This window comes from Merops nubicus, unplaced genomic scaffold, assembly GCF_000691845.1.
Source record: "Merops nubicus isolate BGI_N331 unplaced genomic scaffold, ASM69184v1 scaffold22887, whole genome shotgun sequence".
Lineage (NCBI taxonomy): Eukaryota > Metazoa > Chordata > Aves > Coraciiformes > Meropidae > Merops > Merops nubicus.
In genome coordinates, this window is record NW_008619883.1 from 21,881 (window position 1) to 41,800 (window position 19,920).

At 35.8% G+C, this 19,920-nt stretch overlaps 1 protein-coding gene across 1 annotated transcript in view; it reads right to left on the reverse strand.

The window, feature by feature from the left end:
- The window catches only part of FAM73A (family with sequence similarity 73, member A), a 36,734-nt gene extending 17,344 nt beyond the window's left edge, over positions 1–19,390 (reverse strand). Inside the window, exons 1-6 of the mRNA XM_008943965.1 lie at positions 19,292–19,390; positions 16,405–16,582; positions 15,750–15,886; positions 15,387–15,513; positions 14,746–14,882; positions 13,858–13,981 (exon numbers count right to left, since the gene is read on the reverse strand). Coding sequence (XP_008942213.1) covers positions 13,858–13,981; positions 14,746–14,882; positions 15,387–15,513; positions 15,750–15,886; positions 16,405–16,582; positions 19,292–19,390 — 802 coding nt within the window. The remainder of the gene's footprint in view (positions 1–13,857; positions 13,982–14,745; positions 14,883–15,386; positions 15,514–15,749; positions 15,887–16,404; positions 16,583–19,291) is intronic.
- Between the last annotated feature and the right edge of the window lie 530 nt (positions 19,391–19,920).

Consider the following 19,920-nt stretch of genomic DNA (forward strand, 5'->3'; position numbering starts at 1 on the left):
AAAGGCAAGGCAAGAAGAACAGGGTGTCCACACAGACCACTCTAGATTTAACAGTTATTGTTAAATTCTGTGTTTACGTTCTCCAGTAACACAAATATCTGGGCTCAAGACAGTGCCTATAGCTGGCGATATCTCACCTCACTTCATCTAAACAGAGTTGTTTCTGACTTCAGCATAAAAATGTATTTCAAGTCAGGGTCTTTTAAAAATATCTAACCAAATCTTTTACTCTACCAGTAATATACACCACCATGTATGATGAGTTAAACATGTCTCATGGTTCTTTGTTGGGACCACTGTGATGCAAACTGAAGTGACAAATTCCTTTAAAAAAACCCGAAACAACACTCCTCCCACCCCCAGCAAACCCACAGTAAGTTACTCCCGTGCTGCAGGATCATCCAGCCTGGCTGTCAGTATGGGCTCACGCCTCCATTAAGCCCGTGGTGAACATACAGCTTCTGCTCACCAACAGTTCACTAGGAACTCGGCAACCAAAGCAGTGGTGAAATAGAAAGGAATACTCGTGGAAAATGGAGCATTTGCCTTCCTCCTAGTATGCAAAAACTGTTTTCAAGGTAAGCTTTGGCTGAGCTAACTGCTGAGCCTTCAAATAACAAATACCTTAGAAGTTTTCATGCAGAGAATAATCTGTTTTTGTCCAAACAGAAAGCCAAATCTTACTTCCTCAGTAAAAATTGACTCAACAGAGCTTTCATAATTGTTTTCAAGTACAGCTATAATCTTCAAGGTCCACATAAAAACCTTCCACTAAAATACTCCCACACAGGTATAAAATGGCCCATTTTCCAAGACATTGGATGCTCTCAGAATTATTACGCAAAACACAAGATGTTCTTCATTCACATTATATCCTGTATTTTATAAATACTTTTATTATTAATACTTTAAATCAGAGTTCATCTGATTAAAAGCTGAATTAAAAGCATGTGTACAGATGACAGTAATAGATTCTTGATGCTTAAATAGAGAATATAAAAATTGAATAGTGCACTCCATTAAGTTCACGTACACAAGCAATAAAATCCACCTGAAAACAGATGTACTGATTTGTAATATTGGTCATCCAAAGAAAAATGCAACTTGCTTAAAATAACCCTATAATCTTCAAGAGGTTTTCCATATACCTTGAAAAGAAATAATAGCAATTTCTATGACCTTTATAATAATTTGGTTATTTTCAGACCTTCAAGATACTGACTTTGACCATCAAGTTATATTATCTGCTGAGCACCATGTGTTTAATGACATATAAACCCAAACAACATGGCTAATGTTCTCATATTCTAGAACAATAAAATCAAGCACCTTGACTGCTCTCATCTAGCAACGGAAAAGACAGCACAAAATGCTTGTGCATAAGTAATCATTTTAGTCTCTCCAAATAAAAAGCAAATATACCTAAGAAAGGAAGTTAAGTATCATTTCCCATAATCCACAGAGGCAGGTACATTAAATAACTTAAGAGTATTGCAAAATATTATATAGCTTTGATACTTTGGAATGGTGATAAATCAAATTATTCTTTCAAGATTTAAATCCACTGAACAACTCTTCCATAAATTTCACAACTGAATTGGAATATTTTCTAATAATTGCATTCTTTTCAAACAAAGAAATTATCAAAAGGCTAGAAATATCATCTTGTTATAGAGAATGTGACCTGTGAGAGCTGCCCCTCAATTATCACGGCATGCTTCATCACAAAATGAAAATCTCATAATAGAAAGACCTCATAATGAGGAACTCTGCATTTAAATCTCAAGGAAGTGGCAGAGTAAACACACACAGTACTAGACTGCTGAAATCTGATTTTTAAGAAAACAAAGCATCATCTAACATGTATTTTATAACCTAAACTAACACATGTGTGTTAACAGCAGAGAAAACAACTTAGTAAACACAAAATAAATGTATGCATAGGTTCACTTCTCCAGTTCACTGATCTGACTCTCTGCTTGACATAGAGATGTGATCCCGAAAAAGAGTTGAAGATGTATTTCCTATATAAACTATATGGCACTGTTAGTCCTCTCCCCATCATACAGCTTTTCATTTGTTTGAAAATACAAACTTTGATTATTTGTAACAGCACATTGAAAGGTTCTACATTTACACAGGGTTACAATTTTTTGCAGCTTTTTGCCTTTACCCTGAATCTAAAAATCAGTGGATCTTCCCTGATTTTAAAGTTTAAATCCTTATCCTTTATAGAAGAATTTTATTTCTGACCACTTGCCTGTTTTCAATTCTAATAGTTTAAATAATAGTTTCTGTACTTGTATTTGTTTTGAGGGAAAAGACCTTGTAATCAGGCTTGCCAAGCTATCTGATCTGGCCAGAGTCTATTTAGATGGATGTGCAACACAAAGTTGTGTCACTGTTTCCTCTTCCTAGGGGTATTCCATTATCCTGTAGTTCAGAAATTATCACATCCATTTTGTCCATAGCAAAGCCTAGTTTGAATTCCAGTGCTGCTTATTTTAAAACATAGGCTGTCCACTAGGGAGTTATAGCACTGTGAAGGCTGCCAGGTACCTTAGTCATCAGCTTTGAACGTCACTGCCTTTTCTTAGTTCTTCACATCCTAAAACCAAGCACAACCTACTGCTATTTTTGCACAGACACTTTCTAGTGACAATGGAATGGGCTGTTCAGCCACTTTCAGTGCAATAGCAGGTTAACTCATTCCCATGCAGGGCAGACACAAAATGCAACATCATATTTACAGAGAAGCAAGTACAAGGTTCATGTTGAGGCTTACGCATCTAGAATTAGCTCCGTTAGTATCTTTCCTATGCCAGGGGCTTCTGTAAGCAAGTTACATGGAAAAGTGTTATCTCTCAAGTATGAACAAGTAAAGAGTCTCAAAAGTAAGTGAACTTAGCCCTTTGGCCTCAGTTCTACTTCACTTGTGTAAATCTATTGAAATCAGCAGGTACTTCAAGCAAGCTGTTTACACAAGTGCATTACTTGCAGTATCCCTTGCTTCCTTCCAAAGCAGTTCACTGACACCTTCTTGGCCTTCCCACCATGCATCTCTTCATAGAACAACAGATAGTAGCACACACAGTGATGAAAAAGGACAAGAATAACCAGCAGCTGTTGCTCAGCTCTTGCAGCTTGTTGCTTTATAAAGTTCCCTAGTTTGTTATAAAAAAAAAAAAAAAAAGAAAGAGTAAACAGTTTAGTATGCTAGCATATAGACTATTTTGTTGAACAGAGAAGTGTATGGGACCATCCAACCTGTTCTCTTCAGAGTAAGATTTTAAACACAAGATTGCCGAGAAGGTTTTTCTTTAGCCACTATACTATACTGCAGGGATGCTGACATTTCAAAACAAGCAACACAGACTGACAAAAGGAACCCACATGTTCATTTGCTCATCCATGAAAAGGAAAACACATCATCTAGCAGTTCTTAATTCCACTTTGATGTACGAAGGCATTATCAGAAAAGAAAGCTAGATACATTTCTATCACCAGAATTAATAGAAAGATACAAAGATAGAACCAAGTACACAACTGATGACCCTCAATGAAATAAGCAGCAAAAGATACAAATGTTTATATTTGATTTGGACTAACATTTGGATTCTGTATTCAAAATGGAGACTCTAGCATATCTGACAGAGGCAAACTGCAGGAAGAGCATAATAATCCTAGTCTGCCCTTGAATTTCAGGGCAGAACAAACTGTCTTACAGAACTCTGCAAACGCCACTGAAACTGCTTGGGAATGTGACTGGCTTCTGCAAACCCAGCTGCACACAGCATACAGTTTAAGAACCTAAATTATCAAGACACATGCTTAACTCTAAACAATAAGACTCAAAGAATATCTTAAGTGTCCTACTGATTGGGGCCTGGTTTGCATTCCACTTGCCTCCAAGAGAAGCAAAGAATGAGATAAGAATACTTAAAAAGTTGCACAGAATGAAGAATTTTTCTTTCAGACCTTTAGTTTACTAAATAACACCGATTACCAAACTTAAATAATACTAAAAAAATAAATAACACTGTAAGGTTGCTAACGGCATTAGGAACAACACATTAATACCTGAATTACAACGTAAGTAATGTTCACTGCAAGTTGACCCTAGAAGATAGTCTGACACTGATTAGCAACTACTCAAACAGATGTAGTTAAAGCTACTATCCAGTCAGTGGATATCCATTAGCTATCTGTGGTAAATGAAAGTAAAATAAAGCAAAGCTGGAATAATAAAGAATGTGCAGAATTGAGGCTATCTGGAAATATATATGTTTATCTTTAAATACTTGCAGCATATCTGCATGTAGAACAAGGGCAGCTTTAAATAGCAGTAGAGAGAATAAAGTCTGGTGTGATCGACATGTGCTCTTGAATCAGTTACACTAGAGTACTTTGCTACAAACAGGACTATTAGGTAAGGTGGGACATAAAGCACAGACCAGAGATTCCACAAAGAATTAGAGAACTGACAGTAATTTATTGAAAAAAAAAAAAAAAGTTTAGTTTGATCTGTCAAAAGGGAAGCAAAACACATCTCAAATCCAGTTAATTTTAAACAGTTTTAGTAATTAACTGTGCAAATACATGCATGAGAGAAAAATGACAAATTTTACTCCCTCTGTTGTTATTGTTCACAGAATCTTTTGCTGTAACTTTCCACAAAAACGGAAAACCTTTATTCCCAGATAAAAGGTTCAACTTGGAAACATTTCAAGCTGAAACAAAAGTTTAAGAAAATAGTAAGATATAAAAAGGTCTTTAGGAATGAAATGCTTATAGGAGCTACTTCAGCCTCCCAGCTATAGGGTAAACAACTAAAAAAACACCCACAAACTATATTCCTTGGTAAATAAATGTGTATTGCTGTAGTGACAGGTATAGGTAGAACTACAACAAGCCCAGTAAGCATCAATCATTGAAGACTTCCTGCATGGACATGCTAAAACCATTTATGCCAGACTGACGTGACAGAGCCTTTGACTTAATGGCAGCAAGATCTAAACACAGTAGACACACCAGTTAAGGAAAGCTGTTAGCTTTTGCTTGTATGCACACAGACACAGTATTTTCATTTTAAGCCCTTGAAAACAAATTGCAGACAGAAGTTTATCTATTTTAGTCCTAACTGAACTGCTGAATTAATAAAGGCAACTATACTGCAGAGACATTTATTGGTTTTATGTGATTCTGTCAATAATCCATTTTGATATTGTGCTCAAAATGTTATTTCTGCATTTCAATATTAAGCTACCACACTAAGAGAGCAGATTACTTTTTAAGTCCTCTCAAACTCTAAACTATCAGTGTCTGTATCTACCCCTCATCCTATTCTGTCTTTCCTTCCTTCATTTTGCCCTAGAATGTTTCTGACAAGCCTCTCAAAAATAGAGTTCAATGCAAGAATAATTTGTTTTAGTAGTTCTAAAACAGGAATTACCCCTATGGCCCCAAACATGTTCTTGATCATCAGTTTATATAACCTCACACTGTGATACTCCAGCTGGAAAAATAAACACAACCCACCTTCTCTACTTGCCATCTGTCTGGTACGATTTTTCCTGCCTCTGGAACATTTATATTCACAAACTATATAAACACATGGAAGTTAAGTGTATCTACATCCTTTTTAGTAAGAAAAAGAATTTGTAAACTATAGCTTGTTAAGAATATATCACAAGGACAAGTGAAATGAGGAGAAAAAAAAAACACCCACCCAGCAACTTTCCTCCTTTGGAAGGCTATTTCTACTTATTCTATGCATCACTTTCCAAAAGGGTTCAAAATGAAGGCAAGTAGTATTAAATCAAGCCCTGATTGGGGGGGGAGAATTATTACTTTTCTTTATACAAAAGGAAGGTAAATGTGTACTTTTGCAAAAGATTTAAAAAAAAAAAAAATGGAGATACTACTAACTAAAACAAAGCATCAGAATCACCAACAAAAAAAATGCAAAAGGAACACTCAAGAAATATACTTTTAAAGTAGTGTTACTCATGTGTGTTTGCTGTTGTGGAGTAAGTGATGAACACAATACAGCATGAGTTAACTACTCTTACTTGACAAGTATTGTGGGGCACTAACTACACAAACTCATTTGTGTAAGGAACTAAAATGGTTTCATTATATATCCCCTTTTTTATCAGGATTGTAAAACTGATAGGCAGAGAAGAAAGGAAAGAGAGGGAGAAAGCAGTTAAGAGTTTGCTTGGCTAACTATGAGGAACCAGGAAGAACTGGCCCCAAGAAGATACCTGGGGAAGGAGATGACTGGAGCTGCTCACATGTGAGGAGTGAACAGAAACAGCTGAGAAGCAGCAGATGGATTTTACGTTAGCAGAACTGAGCAGGGAAGCACAGAAACAGCTAACTGAACAGAGTTTGGGAAATTAAAACAGGTGGATTGTAGCTCAATTATGAACAGCCTTTTAGAGTTAACAGAACCATCTTGTATTTCATTTGAAGAGAAGTTCCTAAGGGAGAGAGACAGTTTAAGGGAAAGGAATAATCTGGTCAGAAAAATGAGCAAAAGTGATTTTTATAAATAACAACTAAGTCCATGTAAGTGAAACAAGTTTCAAGTGGACAAGGCAAGACACAAGAACATGGCAAAAGTCAAGAGGTGAGAGAGACAAGGGCTTAAACAGGAGTTTTAGTGTGGACAGAAAGAAGACAGGTTTCAAGGATGCCATTTAAGGAAAAGCAACAAGGTGTATAAATAGCCTGCACAGTTGGACCTAAGAGCAAAGCTGTTGGGCAAATGGTAACAAGAGTCCTCCAAAAATCAGAAACAGACTGTCATTCTCATTTTATTGGAAGTGTTTTTGAAAATTTCTATCCATATCATCCCCCAGGCTAACATAAAAAAAGTGACCTAGAGTCTCCAATGCTGGTTCAGTGTACTGTAAAACAAGAGTATCTTGAGACACTGCTGAAAGCACTTTGGCTAACCTCTTTTACTATGCAAGGAAATGGCACCTAAGCTTGACCTTTTTGATAATCTATATCTTTATGATTGAATTTATCTTAATACTAATGTTTTCCAGTACCAGTAACTTCACCGCAGGTCCATGCAAAGCTATTTTGAATTTTTAGTACATTATTGCCAAAATGAAGAGTATCACTGAGAAAGCCAAGCTTTATAGACTTTTTTCCATGAAAAAGTCTATGTAGACTTTTTTTCATAGACAACATTTGCAGAAGTATTTTTGTTTACAGTTTTAAGTTTAACTTTTATCTGTCAATCTTACTCCTAAACATTGTGCTTACGTGCTTTCTGTTAAATAATTTTGCTGAAGGCAATTTAGAAAGCAAGCATTATTCATATTGGACAAGTATGCTTTTAAAGGAAAGTCTTAAATATTATTGATAGCAGAAGACATACTATGCAATTTAAATATCTGCCTTTGAGTATTTATTGTGAGTCCAAAATAAGGAGCTGCAGCATTAAGTTTCAATACAAGAGATCACCCAGTAAAAAGCAGTAAGCTTCAGCAGTTACTGAACTTTCACAAACTGTAATAGCTAAATTATGTTCCAAAGATGCATTATTTTTAAAAAAATAGGATTGGAATAACTTTTCTAAGCTTTTCCTCAGACTTAGCAATACTGTTTTCTTTCCTTCATAAGAGCATATCTTGGGATGAATACATTTCTACACTTAAAGAAAGAGCTATTGTTTTCTTTTGTTCCAATTTTAATTCTGTTTCAGTCACCAGAAAAAAAAAGTTTTGTCTTTTTCCAAGAAATCAATAAATTTGCATTTAACGTAAATTTATCTCCAAGGAAGTCAAAGCAAGCTAAAGTTCTCGAGCTATCAAAAGAAGTCATACTACTTTGAGATTATTTTGTATCATGTACTAGTAGAACACACCTAGGTGATTTATTACAAATTCCTCACCTCCTCACTGGAGCCTGAGCAGTATAAACAGAAATGTTTTTTCTGCATAACCAAGTAAAACAATCTCAAACTAAAATTTTTCCATTAACATTTCAGAGGCAGAAAGGAAAATATAGGCCCCAGATATTAACACACAGGCAATAAAACATTATAGAAGTTTATGTTAATGAAACATATATAAAAAAAGAGCTTTCCACAGCTTCATTGATTTTGAAGAGATTTTTTTTGTTTGTGTTAATAGCAGCTAGAGGAAAGGTTTCTAGCATGTACATCTCCAAAGAGTTTTGTCATTCAGCTAAAGGCTGTGCTTATTCAGTCCAAAACGCCAAGCATATTTTGAGTGTGAGAGCAAAATTAAAAAAAGAAACAGACAAACCTTCCAACAAAATGAGCCAACACAGACCTCTGTGAGACATCTTTCATTGTAGGTGCTCAAACAATTAATTTGTTCAAAATTACACAATCAAAATATAAAAAAGTAACCAATGCATAGGTTTTAATATTATCAAAAGTTTAAGCACCAGTGTACACAAGTCACCCTTAGAGTGCCATTCGTTTTTACAATAATAATAGTCAAAATAATAATATAAGTATAAAGAATTCAGGACTGACAAGGAGCCCTTCTGACCTGCAGTTCTGCTTATAAGTAACACTACTGTTTTTCTCCTAACTCACTGCATTCCTCTGAAGTTACCGCCACTAACATTTCAATCTGCTACAAAAGATCTAAAAAGAAAGGAAAAAAAAAGAAAAGAAGGAAAAGAGAGCTTTTTTCAAGGACAGACTACAAGAAACATTGGAATTTTTCTCTGCCTCCTCACATTCATCACTCAGAAATAACAAGGTGAATAACTTTTTTTCTGCCAATTGCCTCTTTACTGCTTCAGTGCAGCTTATGCCTGCCTCAAGAAAGCCTGATTCTAGGCTTCCCATGTTGTTTCACAGTCCTCAAACAATCAACATAACATGAACAGCAGTTTAGCCCTACATATTTGTTTTAGTTTCCTGTCCAAAAATATTTCTGCTATAGAAATCCTGTTTTATCTTGCTGGTTTATATAATTCTGTAAGTCCAGTGGAGAATGCAACAACAAGGAACCTAATTGCAATCCATTATTTCATCTATTTAAAATGCAATTCTTTTCCAGGGGTGTATTCATTGTTTATAACTCAACAATAAGCCTCCACAGCTGAAAATTACTATTTGCAGTTTTTATTATTACCATTGCTAATATTAAAAGAATTGTACCTAAAGGAATAAAAGGTATTTATTTATTCCTGTATCTTTTGCACTGCTATTAGTTGAATAATTTGAAATATCTGGAAAATATTTAATTTAGGTATTTCTGAGTTAGATGTGCTAGTTTACACAAGAATCAAACAAAAAACAACTAGACAGTGGCATGCAACCACTTCAAGTGATGACTGCCTGCTCTGACAAGTCACCTTTTACCTGTCATAGCAGACAGAAGAGAAGCACTTCAGGCCAGATCATGGAAGACAGTGGTTGCAGTGACAAGCTATTGTATTCCAACAGGCTTCCCAGGTAACTCGTTACCACTGTGTCCTCCAGAAGGCTGCTTCTCAAAGCTGGCTGGCAAATCATTTATCATGTCAACCAACTTCAACTAGTAAGTGGGATCACAAAATGAAAGGCAAGTCTGTAGTATAATTGATCCATGGCAGCAATAAGATCTTAATTTAACTGGGTAGAGGGAAATGACAACCTGGGAACAATAATATTTAAAGGTTTTGGGAAGTAACATCTGTTACTGGTAGACAAGCAGAGAAGAGTGGTTTCAGAAGCCCAGAAGTTTGGCAGAAGATTTTACAGAGAAAACTGAAAACTAGAAATGGATGGAAATTTTTATATTCAAGTTTCCTTTCTGACCAAATGTGGAGCTCATTATAAGCTAGGGTTTCCTAGTAAGAAGTGCTAGTCAGACATTTATGTAGCAAGTCTTTTGATAAGGCTTTATAGCATTTGTTTAACTCCAGAGCTCTGTCTCCACCTGTCAATAATCACAAGTGCTTCAGAGGGAAAAAATGGAAGAAAAAACCCACAAACTATATCTAACCACCATGAATATCACAGAAAAAACAAAGCAAAACATTATCTGATTACCACAGTGGGTCAACAGTTGAAGCCCTAAAGCATAAGAGCTGGTTATAAGCATTCTAATGAAGAGATGCAAGTGTTAGGAACCTATTAAGGACAAAGACTTCTTGTTTATACCAATGCCCACTAAAGAAGAAAAAATAGTAGTATGGAGAAAGGCTTAAATGCCAGAAAGACCACAATGACCATTTATACCCAAGTCCATCTTTTCATCTCAAAGAGGAGTAAAATCATCCCTCAGAACAGCATTTTAAAAAAAATTATCTTTGTCTAAAACACTGAAAACATCCTCAACACGCTTCAGTGGCAATTTACTTCAGAACTTAATTTGTTTCACTTGCACAACCAGAAAATAGATCTGGTTACGACTTTGACAACAAGGTCTATAAATGCTCCAGCACCACATACCTTTTCTATGTGTAAGTGGCTATTGAGAACAATTTATCTCTAAGTATTTTCTTCAATAAGGAGCTGGATATACAAAACTTAAAACTATGTATTAGCTTTATTTTCCAAAATACAGATAATTTTTATGGCTTTTTTTGAGCTATTTACCTATCTTCTGAAATATGACAACAGAACTGGACACAGTATTCACAAACCACACAAACCCAGGATTGTATCTCGGCCTCTGTGGTGAAGTTATCCATTTCACACAGCCAAAGATCAGCAATTGTCTTTTTAATACAGCACTGTGCTGGAAAATTACACTGACTGTGATGCACCATTTGCCTAATGAATTACAAGAGTATTTCTTCATTATTTTTCTTTTAACCTCTCTCTTCTGTATGTACAATCCATACTTGCCTGGATTAAAAAGTATTTGTTAAATTGTAGTAACTTAAATAATAATAAATGATAATAATTCAGATCAGTATTACTAACCTTTCCTCTTTATTAATTCAATGTTTTTAATGCCCTAAATGTTTGGGGTTATTTTTTAATCAACTTCCAGTTCCACAAACTATTTACTACATAGCTGATAATTAGAGCATTTGACCAAACATCTTCCCTAGAAAGCAAATCTTTCCCTTAACAGTGGACAGCAGTATAAACATATTTTGCCAGGGAGCTAATCATTATCATCCCTCAAATTGCAGATCTCTCAAAAACCTTAGTCCAAGAAAAATTACTTACCAGGAAACCATATCAACTGGCACTAATTACACTTTTTATTATCTTGTCTGTGGTAACAACTGCAAATTAGCAACTATTTCTTTCAGTCACTGGGGTTTCATCATTTTCATTGGACCTGCTTATTTTTGTGACTCTTGAGCCCTTCTGTTGCTGTTGTTAAAACATGCATGTGTGCACACAAAAAAGATGATCAATGTTTATACTAGCATACTTCGTGAAAGAATAATACAAAGCTTTGAATAGAAATTAGACAAAATAATCATTACATATTAATTTGTATATTTTGGGGTAGGAAAGCCTGTTGACAGCAGCTTTCATTTTCTTTCACTAAATTACCAAATACAAAAATAGAAAAAAAAAAAAAGGGGGGGGGGGAGGAGAGAAAGGGAGGGCAGCAGGAAGATAAAACAGCCAAGAGAGCCTCTAGGATTCTCTCAAACGTGTTTCTGGAAGAGACAGAAAAGCATGTTTCTGGGTCAGACAGAAAAGTACCTCCCAGGGAAGTTACCACAAACTGTCAATCTCAGAAATATCCTACTTCAAACATTCATAAACTACACTCAGTGTCATATCCTACAGGAAAGTAAATTATCTATAAAATCTTGAGTGATTAAAAGGTGTTCTACTGAACAAAAACATCCTCTGTAATAAATTGGAAGCAAATTATGTTCTTCCGATTTTGTTCTAAAACATTCTGAAAAAGTAAAGTGTTCTTTAATAAATTACTTGCTCTTTTAGCCATAAGTTCAAGATAACAATGAAAAAGCCCCAAATCCTGAACTGTGAAAACACTACTCACTAAACCACTTCATTACTTGTTTTCATCACTCATCTGGGACAGCACAAATAAAATTAATAAAGCAACAGACATCTTCTCAAATGACTTTTATAAAAAATATTTGACAGTAATTAAATCCTAAGAACATTCTTGTTAAACAAGAATCCAGACATCACATCAAAAAAAATTATCAATTTAAAAATACTTCCAGGCTAACCAAGCAAAACAGTAACATCACACTGAATCCTTTTTTATTATTATTAATTTTGCAGGAAGATAAAAAGTAAATAAACTTATAATTTAATAATGGATATACAATGCAACTTTACTTAGCGCCTTGTTTTGCCAATTACTAGGCCTAGCATAAATGACACAGCCAGCAGGAAGACAAACCAGTAAATTGACTGTATTGAATACAGAAAGGTCACTACATGGATGATTGCCAGGGGTACAAATAAGTCAATTAGTTCACAAGCAATTGACATCACCCCCTACAACCCCAACAACGATACCGCATGACCAACAATAGGTGGAACAAATAAAGAACTGAAGTCTCCCATAGATGGAATGGGAGACAACCAAGTCAACAAGTTAATCATATAAGACAAAGGCAGCCACATATTTCTCTCTTCCCTAGCTGGCATTTGCAAGCATCCAAGCTGACCGGGGTGAGGGGTGGGGGGGGTGCCCAGTTCCAGGAGAGTCACGAGGTCCTTCCCCAACCAGGAAGCTCTGTGAAGTGTGTCCACTTCACAGGCAGACACTCCTCCCTTCCTGCCAGTGGTCCCAGCTTTTATCCCCAAGCAGACCCCTGACCTTTGTCAACTCACTGTGGGACCCCTGGGGCTCATTTCCCTTATGGCTCTCCCTGCAGGGCCGGCCGCACCCTGGGGGGAAGCTATAAGGCAAACTCACCACCTCTGTATGAAGGGCTGTGGGAATCACTCATATGTCAACCTTAATTCGGGACTCGGGGTTCAAACCCCAGCATTTCAGGCCTATGGTTTCAGACACAAAAATAAAACACTTAAATGCTTTTCTGCTTTAAGAAACAGGTGTACACAGGAATGTCAGAAAGCTAACTCTGACCTAAATTTAATTCCCACCTTACTCAGAGCTGTATTTAGTAGTTGCAGGATAACGTGAGGGCTAAGAAATGAGAGTACTGCCACCCTGTGCCAGTCAAGCTGAGGCCCAACAAACAAGACTAGTGACTAAAATTAATCCTAGAACATATTCTGCCTTTAAAGTCTGACAATTATTTGAGAACAGATACTTGAATCATGAAAGAGAATAAAAGTATCAGTCTTTAAGAACATCTTAAACCAATTCTTGAATCAAACTACTTGCACTTAATCAGCATGTCCAACAGCAACTTTCATTACATCTGCTATTTTAACACATCCTGGCTTTAGTCAGTCGTAAGTGTGACAAATATAAATCACCAGGGGTATAAGCTTTGGTGATGGATATCTGTTTCAGACTAAGTCTTTCTGGTTTGTTTAGTTTTGGTGTGGTTTTTGTTTGTTTGTGTTTTTATTTTTTGTAAAAAATGATAACAAAAAAAAAAATACAATAAGTGCTCTAATACACCCATGCTATAAAAAGGGCAATATATTCCTATGACATAAATACTTAAATACCCAAGTTGTCAAACACTTCAGAAAGATAAAATGTATTTTGAAAATTCTCAAGTATACTGACAGTTCACAAAGAAAAAAAGTTTCCTCTGTCTGTCCATTCTTACCTAAAAATGCAAGTATGACATCAAATATTTCATAATAAAGAATGTGATTTTTTTTTTTTCTTTCTTTACTGATAAATATAATTCTGCTCACTGGACACTACAGAGACTTCCCCCCTCCAAGAGTCATCATTACAAACAAAAAAAAGATAAAATAGGAGTACTCACCAATATCGTTAGCGAGAGAAGCAGGATCAGAGGCCCCAAGAGTGGCTTCAAACTCCTCCTGAAGACGATAAGCTCTTTGAAGAAGGGATTCAAGCTTATGAATGAATTCAGCACTAATGATATCCTGCAAGAAGACAGAGATGAGAACACTTTCTATTTGTTTACAGTCTTTAAGATTCCTCTGTAAAATCTAAGAATATTAAGCCTTCAAAGAGCAACTGTGACACATTAATTTCCTACAAACAGCACAAGGACACTGTCAGATGAATACCTCAACATCCGAAATAGACACGATTTTCTACACATACACACATTTTATTTCCTGTAAGAAAAATAAAATCTAAATTTTAAAATATTTTAAAATTATCTGTGATTTTTACTGCACTAGAAATATGAAAGCCAGACAGATGGATGTTGATTTCAAAATATTTTTAACATAATTTAGTTCATAAGAACAAAGGAATACAAATAAGGTTCAAGCACACTATTTGTGAATATTCATAAACTGATCACCTTCCCTAAGACGTTTATCTTTGCTTTAGCAGGTATCTTCTCACATAGTCATAAGACACAAGGGATGACACAAGGGATTTTGTGTAGAGAACTTGTTTTCTTGGTTACTGGACAATACCATCCAGAAGCAAACTGATGCAACAGCAATTGCAAAAAAATAAGTAACACTAGCTCCTCCCCCCACTTTCCTCCAAATAACCAGCCAAGAAAATCAAAAGGAACAAAGTTAGATGTCATTTAAATGCAACATCATTACATTGGAAATTTGAATTCATTTTCAGTTTTGGTAACTGAATGAGAAGTTTAAAAGACTGAGGTAACAAAACGCGGTGAGTTGGCAGGGAAGCAACAGGAGGCTACGATTTAATTACTCACTTCTACACTTTCTTCTGCAATTGCATCTCCTGCTCCCAGCTTAATGGAACCACAACTTGCTTCATCTTCAACCTGCCTGTTGCGGAAGGTTAATGCCTGCTCCCACCGACGCAGGGCTTCTTCAAAAAGCTCCATACCTAGGGGAGATCAGGAATATCTCCATTCCATCAAGCACACAGCTTCCATACGTATTCACTTCTCACAGTCGCAGGAAAAGAGGTAACTGAGAAGCATGACTATAGCAGAGATTTAAGTTTTTAAAACAACAGCAATTCCCAATATTCAAAAAAAGGTATCTGCCTTTTTAATAAGACAAAGATGTTCACAATATAATTAAAGCAACAACGTTGAAAGTAATTTTTCCTATTTGCGTTTAAAAATTATTTTAATGATTCCTAAAATAAACATAGGAATAAAAAAATGTGTTTTGAAAAACTAACGCCAGATAAAGTAAGATTTCATTATTTTATGGAAATATTCTTAGACACACGCCAACACATGCCAGCATTGGCACATGTATTCTTAGACACATGACAGTGTGAAATAAAAGCACAATAATATTGTGTGTCACTTCACCATAAAGCCAAAATATTATTCACATTCATTGTTGGTAGATGTTGAATAGTGATATTATAACTTACCCATCAAATATAAATTTTCAGGTGTGGTCACTGGAATATTGACAAGCTTAATATCATCTTCATCTGCTTTATCCCAGGAATTAGAATTGACACAAGCACAACTGTGGCAAGAGGTGGCGCTCTGAACCTTTGGAAAAATAAACACATTTTGTACGCAGAGTATCCTTAAAACTACATTTTTACCAGAGTGCATGACATCCAAGCCATCTGCCTATAAACTGGTTTTACTATACAGTAAGTATCATGGCCTTCTCAGCATCTCTAGCCTTCCGCGTAGCTTGTTCAGCATAGTTGTTTAACCACCAGGTGCATATTGAGTGCAAGTTAACAGACATTCAAGAGCTGTAAAACATTTCTACTTACCGAAGCCAGGCTTTGAACTGAACCAGAATATTTACTGAAAAGTCCTCCATTTGCATAGATACAAGACTGAGATCCTTTCTCCTTGGCAGAGCTCAGAGAAAGAGTCAAGTTTTGCCGACTACTGGAACAGCTAGAACCTAAGAGATACACCGATTTTAAATCTGCTGAAAACTCAAAATGTATCTTTTGCTATCGAGAGCTATAAAAAATTGTGTTTATTCTTTTTAGTAAAATCCAGTTTAGAAAGAAACAGTTATTCTTTTATTTACAGTTCCATATAAGAAACTGCAAATTAGAACAGTCTATATCTGAAAACAACCACCATGCATCAGAGTGCAATTATTTCCTCACCCTATAAAAAAATTAAAAGTGCCTCTCTCAGTACTGAAATACATCCACAAGAACAACAAACACCACTGTTAATATACAACTGATAAAAAGCTTTAATCCAAATTCAGGATTAAAACTTCGCCTGAGAATAAAACCAGCTCATTTATATTTTGCTCCTAATTTGCACAATTTCTAATTTAACAATTCAAACCTACTCATCATGAAAGGAAAATTTTAGTTTACTACTACACAGTTATACACACCCATCCCCTCATACCCTTTTTTCTTCCCTCCAAGAAAAAAACGTGGAGGTTCCTTCATGTACCTTTTTCTGATGCAGCTGCTTTGGTACACTCTAATACTAGATGACTTGGCTCCCATGGCTGCACTTTCTTGTTTTTCTTTCCACGTCTTCTTTTGAAGTGATGGGCCAGAAAAATAACAGATATTGCACTCACTGCTGTTACTGTGAAAAGCTTCTTTAACCCAGGTGAAAGCTTTATCTGAAAATAAAAGTATGTGATTTTGTTGGAAATATATGATCCTTAGCTCCCATCTTTTCTGCTACCCTTGTTTGGTGTGTTCAACCCCAGATACAGCTTGTCTGAGGAAAAGATGCCGCTCTCACATTGCCTGAGAAACAACCAGCTCTGCGTAAGGACAGAGACTAACAGCTTCTCAGAAGCTGTGATGGCCAGGAGGTGAGAGAGGTTTCAAAGGGGCTGGTGTGACAAAGTGAGTGGCTGCACTAAATTACTGCAGCACTGAGAACTGTACGGTATATTGAAAATCCACAAACTACGGGGATTCAAGTGAATGACTTTCAGACTATTTTAAATTTTTTTTTTCTTTTTAAATGCCAGAACAGTTCAGGGCTTCAATTAATTCTCCAACAGCAAAAAAAATACCAGGAAGAAACTCACCCTTCACAACTAGACTATTTATTGCACTGCAGAAGAGCAGAGGATCCAAAAGCTAACATTCGTAAGGTGTTTCAATTTGGGAAGAACATAAACATATTTATCTAAATAAATATTTGTATTTTTAATTGTTATGTTTTATTTTGGATATATGTCAGTCCTAGGTTTAGAGATGTCTAAAACAGCAAATAAGAACCACATACACAACTCAAATTGTAACAAACATAACTGGAATTAAAAGTCATTGACAGTTTATCAAATTCAAAGTGCCAAGATACATAAAGAAGAAAAGAGCCATTTAACTGGAAACTAGAGTCCATGTTCACAAAATCTTTAGAAAACCTATGTTGTCTGAGAAACAGAAGGCTGGGACAAAACCAGATCTGAAGTTCTTGGGGCTAACATGGTGTTTCTGTAACATTTCCTCACACAAGAGCTGGCGACACTGAGCATCATTACACTCTGGTAGTCCCTGGTTGCTGTACAGTTGGTTCATACTATCAGAGCTGAGTAATTTAAAGAAGCATTGAAAACTTTGCTCCGCACTGAGTTTGCAATCAACAAGTCAAACATCTTTGACTTTTTGGTACTGTACCTTGACTGAGGCAAAAACCTAGCTCTGCACCCTGCAAGGAAAAGGAAATCCCTGAAACAGCACATGCTTACAAAAGATTATGGTATTTCATAGAAAAAAAGTTAATAACCAAGTAACTGAGATTACAAACTCAAAGCTCAGAGAATTAAATGCTGGAACTAAAGTTTCAAAGACCTGTAAGAGAAGTTTAAAAAAAATTGTCGGTACCTACAAACATGATCATAAATAAAGAGTAAAATGAAAACCTCCAAGGGCAGGGAAGTTAATAGTTGTACATAATGGAGTTGTACATGGTATTTTCAAAGGATATGAATATGCTGCAATGTAAAAAAGAAATCAGTGATCTTGCAGTAAGAGTTTTAAAGTGTTCTAAATACAGGAGAAAAACAAAAGTGAAAATAATCAGATGTAGCTAAGATCAAGAATATCTCATTCTGGTTTTATATGCAGTAAGACTTTGAAAAACCCTTACATGCTAATATGAAAAATGACATAGCTTTTGTTGACAAGCATTTAATTCTATAAAAATAAAGTAGCCATATTAAAGTCATGGGTTTTAAAAGCAGAACTTTATTAGGACCTGCTAATTTAAACTTTTTAAAAAAATTATTAGTATTTCTAATTATAAACTTTTTTCTTTTCTTTTAGGGCATCTTTACCAATGATTCAGCATACATAGGATGGGAAAAAATCTACTGGAAGATATTTTGTACAGCCAATCCGAAACTCTCCTTTTTCTCCTGTCTATAATGGCATCAGCTCACTCTTCAAGAAATTCATTCTCTCAGGGATCGAGGGATACGACTGAAACTTTATTTTCTCAAGTAATTCTGATTTCACTCTGTCATTTATCACACACGTACTTACAGGCTACTAACACTACAACACAATTACAGCTCCTTCTCCCTGTCTTTAACATGAAGGTGTTCTAGGGACAACTCTTATGATTCCCTGCAGACAAGTAGCATCAGCTTCACAATACTTCCAGCTTCTGTCAACCTGAAAACTAAGATCAGGAATGACTGCTATCCATGTTGCTAGTGAAAGCTGTCCTATAATACCCATGAAAGAAAACAAAAACAAATCCGGGCTACCTGTAAAAGGAAATACCGTGATTAATAGATCCTTAAAGATATTTTTTTTGAAGGAGATCTTTTCATACGCAAAACAAGCAAAACCGGCAAAAAGAACTAAATGGGTTTAAAAAACAGCCTGCTTTTAAAGAAACACTGCCTTGTTTCAGTCACGTGCCTCTTGATTAATCAAACAGAAGTGACTCAAAAAATGGAACAAGGATTTATTTACATTACTGTGTCATTCAGATTAATTTGGTGAGTGGTCTGGCCATCCAGAAAGTATCACAAACCACACCCAATACTGTTGTTCAAAATTTACATAAAAAAGACAACTTTTATTTGATGAGAACTATTGTGCTGTTGCAAAATGAAGACATAGACATTGCAGATAAAGCAATCTCTTTGGTCAAATATATGAAGATGTACTAAGTGTTTAGTAGCAGAAAAAGACAAAATCCTCCCACTTACTTTAGTTCAATGTTCTAAATAAACCAAAAATCAAGGTATTCTGCACAAATTCAATTCACATTAAACTCAGAAAAGCAAGCACAACATTGCAAATAAACGTCTAAATGTATATCAGCAGTGATAATATTTAATTTTTATATATGTATATATTACCTGGTTAAAAGAATAATACCAGGAAAGGGGAAGGTGAAATACCCGTAAAGCTACTGTCTTCAGAGAAGATCGTGTCTCAGTAACAGCTTCTTCTGACATGGCTCCTTCTCTCCCATAACCTCACTAAGTGGAACTATTTTGAAAATTCACAGATGGTCTCTGAAACACTCTGTCAAATAAAGGATACGTTCTAAATTATGCAGCAAAAGTCCAGGACAGCTTTCTTCCACAAGCTCTAATCTCGTACATAACAGGTACACGACTTGTTTGATTGATAGTTGTAAGCAGAGATAAGACTTGCGCTTAATGAGAACACAGCAAATTTGCTGGCTCAGCTTAGGCCCCATTCATTTCAACGGCTCCGTGCAGACACCGGTGGACATACAACCGGGATACACAGAAGACTCGGTCTGCTTTTATTAGCTAAATCCTCTAAATCAAACAGAGCAACAACCCTGTTTCTAACGCTAAAAGACAGCTAAAAGAGTTAAAAGATTTGAGAGCAACCAGGAGAAGTTTTGTCTTACTCAGATTTTCAAATTTTTAGCAGACACATGAAGAGGAATGAATAGTATGGCGTGACGTAATCTCTCCCATTGAAGGGAACAACCCCTTACACCCCGGTGCCA